The sequence below is a fragment of the Poecilia formosa genome, unplaced genomic scaffold (genome assembly GCF_000485575.1).
Source record: "Poecilia formosa unplaced genomic scaffold, Poecilia_formosa-5.1.2 Scaffold808, whole genome shotgun sequence".
Taxonomy (NCBI): domain Eukaryota; kingdom Metazoa; phylum Chordata; class Actinopteri; order Cyprinodontiformes; family Poeciliidae; genus Poecilia; species Poecilia formosa.
Genome location: NW_006800747.1, coordinates 52,658 through 55,599, shown reverse-complemented (window position 1 = coordinate 55,599; position 2,942 = coordinate 52,658). Strand labels below are relative to the sequence as shown.

The 2,942-nt window shown below is 34.7% G+C and overlaps 1 protein-coding gene across 1 annotated transcript in view; it reads right to left on the bottom strand.

Moving 5' to 3' along the window:
- The window catches only part of LOC103131673 (contactin-associated protein-like 4), a gene marked incomplete at its 5' end in the record, with an annotated part of 58,564 nt that overhangs the window by 24,154 nt on the left and 31,468 nt on the right, over positions 1-2,942 (bottom strand). The window contains one exon of the mRNA XM_007543375.1: positions 2,209-2,379. Within this exon, the coding sequence (XP_007543437.1) occupies positions 2,209-2,379 (171 nt within the window). The remainder of the gene's footprint in view (positions 1-2,208; positions 2,380-2,942) is intronic.

Sequence of the window (2,942 nt, the reverse complement as noted above, 5' to 3'; positions counted from 1 at the left end):
TATTACATATGTAATACACATGTGATAGTGGGATGGATTACATATGTATTACATGTGTTACATATAATACATATTATATGTAATATAATGCACAAATTTCTGATAATTATTGAGTCAGTAAGTTATGTATTTCATTAAATTGAGGAAAGGAGTAGGATTAAATTAAAGTGTTCACTTCTTCCTGCTCCTTTTCCAATGGGGAAGTTTTGTTAAGCTACATTGGTTTTGGTTATGCATGGAAGTTTTGTGTTGCTTGTTTTCTGGTTTTTTAAAAACTAAATTAAATAAATAACTGAGTGAATGAAAATGGAATCCAGTGTAACTGAGGTTGGCGATCAGTAGATCTCAGATTTAAAACTCAGCCTAACATATATCTGACTGTGGGGAACAGAAGAGAGTGTTTTGCTGGGATTGGTGTGAAGTCACAGAATGGGTCCCCGACTGCAGGGACTCCTGCGTCTTTTACGACCCAATACATCATCTACGAGCTCCGCAGAAAAAATCCACCATGAGTTTATCCCGAGGCCAACAAAAACCCCAGAACGAGTCAAGAGTGAGGAGCAAAAAGGCAAGAAAAGGAAAGACAAAACCACAAATGCAGCAAAACCTGCTATGCACACTTTAAATATCCAATGGTTTATTGAACAGGGGAAATGTGCAGCTAAACGCTTTGTGGGAGGGAGTTTCTGCATTTATAAGATGTTTTGTCAGCAAAAAGCTAACTATCCCCCGGAGTCAGAGCTCTTCAGTTTTATCTTTGTAATTAGGGATCTTCGGTTTCAGCTAAATCAATTGAAACGTGAGAAGGAGGCCTTGGGCATGACATCATCGGCTGCTTTTTTTCCCCTAAATGCTCCAATAAAAAAAGTTTAAAACAGGACAAATATTTTTTTTGTAGTTTGGAATGTTCTGTATTTGTGAACTCCAAGTTGTGGCATTTTAGAGTCCACAATATAAAAATCACAAGATATCAGAAATTTATGACTGTTTTTCAGTGTATACACACAGTACCAAAAGTGTTGCATCTACACTGCAAAAATAGAAAATATTACCAAATATTTTTGGTCTAGTTTCTACACTCTCAGACTCAACTAGCTTACAAGTAATTTTTCAGTAAGATATAGGAACTTGTTTTACATGGAGCTAAATTGGAGCCATAAAATTGGTCAAAAGAAAAAAAAAACAGAAACTGAAAAAACCCACTTGAATCTGAAAAGTAAATTTGACCATTTTTTTCAGTTTCATTTATCTTTTCTTTCAAACAAACCTTATGGTTGCTAGTTAGTTCCATAGTTCTATGTCAGTAATTTGCTCCTCTGGCAGATTATTTTACTCATAACACTGTAAAAATGTCTTGTTTTAAGTGAAAAAATCTATTCTCTGCTGTCTACACTGCAAAAACGCAAAACCTTACTAAGTTTCTAGTGCAAATATCTTAGTGCACTTGAAATAAGACAAAACTAATTTACAAATAATTTTTACCAAGAAATAGGTGCTCGTATTATATGGGGCTAAATTGGGGCCAAAAGAAAAAATCTTGAAAAAGTAGTTTTGAAAAAAAAAAAAAAAATTCTGTTTCAAATCTTTGTTCAGTTTCAATTTTTTTGTTTTAAATTTGAAAATAAATTCTCATTGTTTTTTTATTCTGAACAAAATTTAAATTGAGGTCATGGAGCCTCAATTTAGCTCCACAGTTTTACGTCAACAATTCCTTTTTATTTATGAAAAATCCTAGTTCACTGGCAAGAAGCTCATATATCTTACTAAAAAGTTGGTTTTGTCTTATTTCAAGTGTATTAAGATATTTGAACTAGAAACTAAACCAACAATACTTGGTAAGATTTTGTATTTTTGCAGTGCAGAGCCTTTTGAATACTGAATATTGCACTGACACAGCACTGTCTGCATTATTTTATACATTTTCATTGTTAACTCTAGAAAAAAAGCAGCAAACAGGAAGAAAACATTTTGTTGAGTCAACCCGGATGGCTCAAGTTTTCTTTCTTCAACTTGTGTGTTGAACTTTAACTCAGAAGAAAGTAAGCAAGCAGAGAAGACCTTTCCTCCTCTGCAGTTCAATATTAAAACACCTGATTGCGAATCCTCTCAAGGGTCGAGCTCCAGAATAACTATCAGAGCTGCAGACTGTATTCAGATGGAAAACAACCGTTCAGAATAAGACAGCAGAAACGTGGAGGTGTCACTTACAGCTGAGCTCTATTCGAATGAAGTCCTTGATGCCGAGGTTTTCAAGGAAAAGCCCAGAGGAAGACGTCGTTTTAAACAGAAAGGAGATGTCGGCGTTCAGCTCTCCATGAAAGGTGGGGAAGTGAAGGTACGACGTCTCCTTGTCAAAAAACGCAGCATTCCAGAAGTTCTCTGCAAGAAACAAACAGTTTTCTGTTTCCACCTAGAAAGACTGAGGCAAAACTTTCCTTTTTTTTACGTGCGTGTCGCATATATCACATTGGAATAAAGCTCATTAAAGAGAAAACTCATTATGAGGGCTGTATAATGGAAACCATGTAGTAAACAAATGAACCAACTGTTCGGCTAATTAGGTGAGGAAAAAAGGCACAACAGCAGCTTTGCTATCCCATTTATGCTGATTTATATTTAGGCATTTATTTACTAACTCATTAAACTTAATGGATAAATTATAAGCATTCATCACAAGTAAAAGATATCACCTAGTTTAATTTATTTTACATTTTCTATTGATAGTTATTATTACGTAGCATAAGGGAGCCATATTTTAGCGAGCTGTCTGCTAATTAGCAAGTTTAATTTGCTGCAGTGAAATGTCACAACAACAAGTTAAATGGAAAGATGGAGGCTGGAAACAGAACCGGACGATTTGGGTCCAAATCATCAGATTACATTTATTTTTAAAATAAAAAGAAGAAAGAGGAGGAAGACAGGATTAAAATAACAAATGAGAC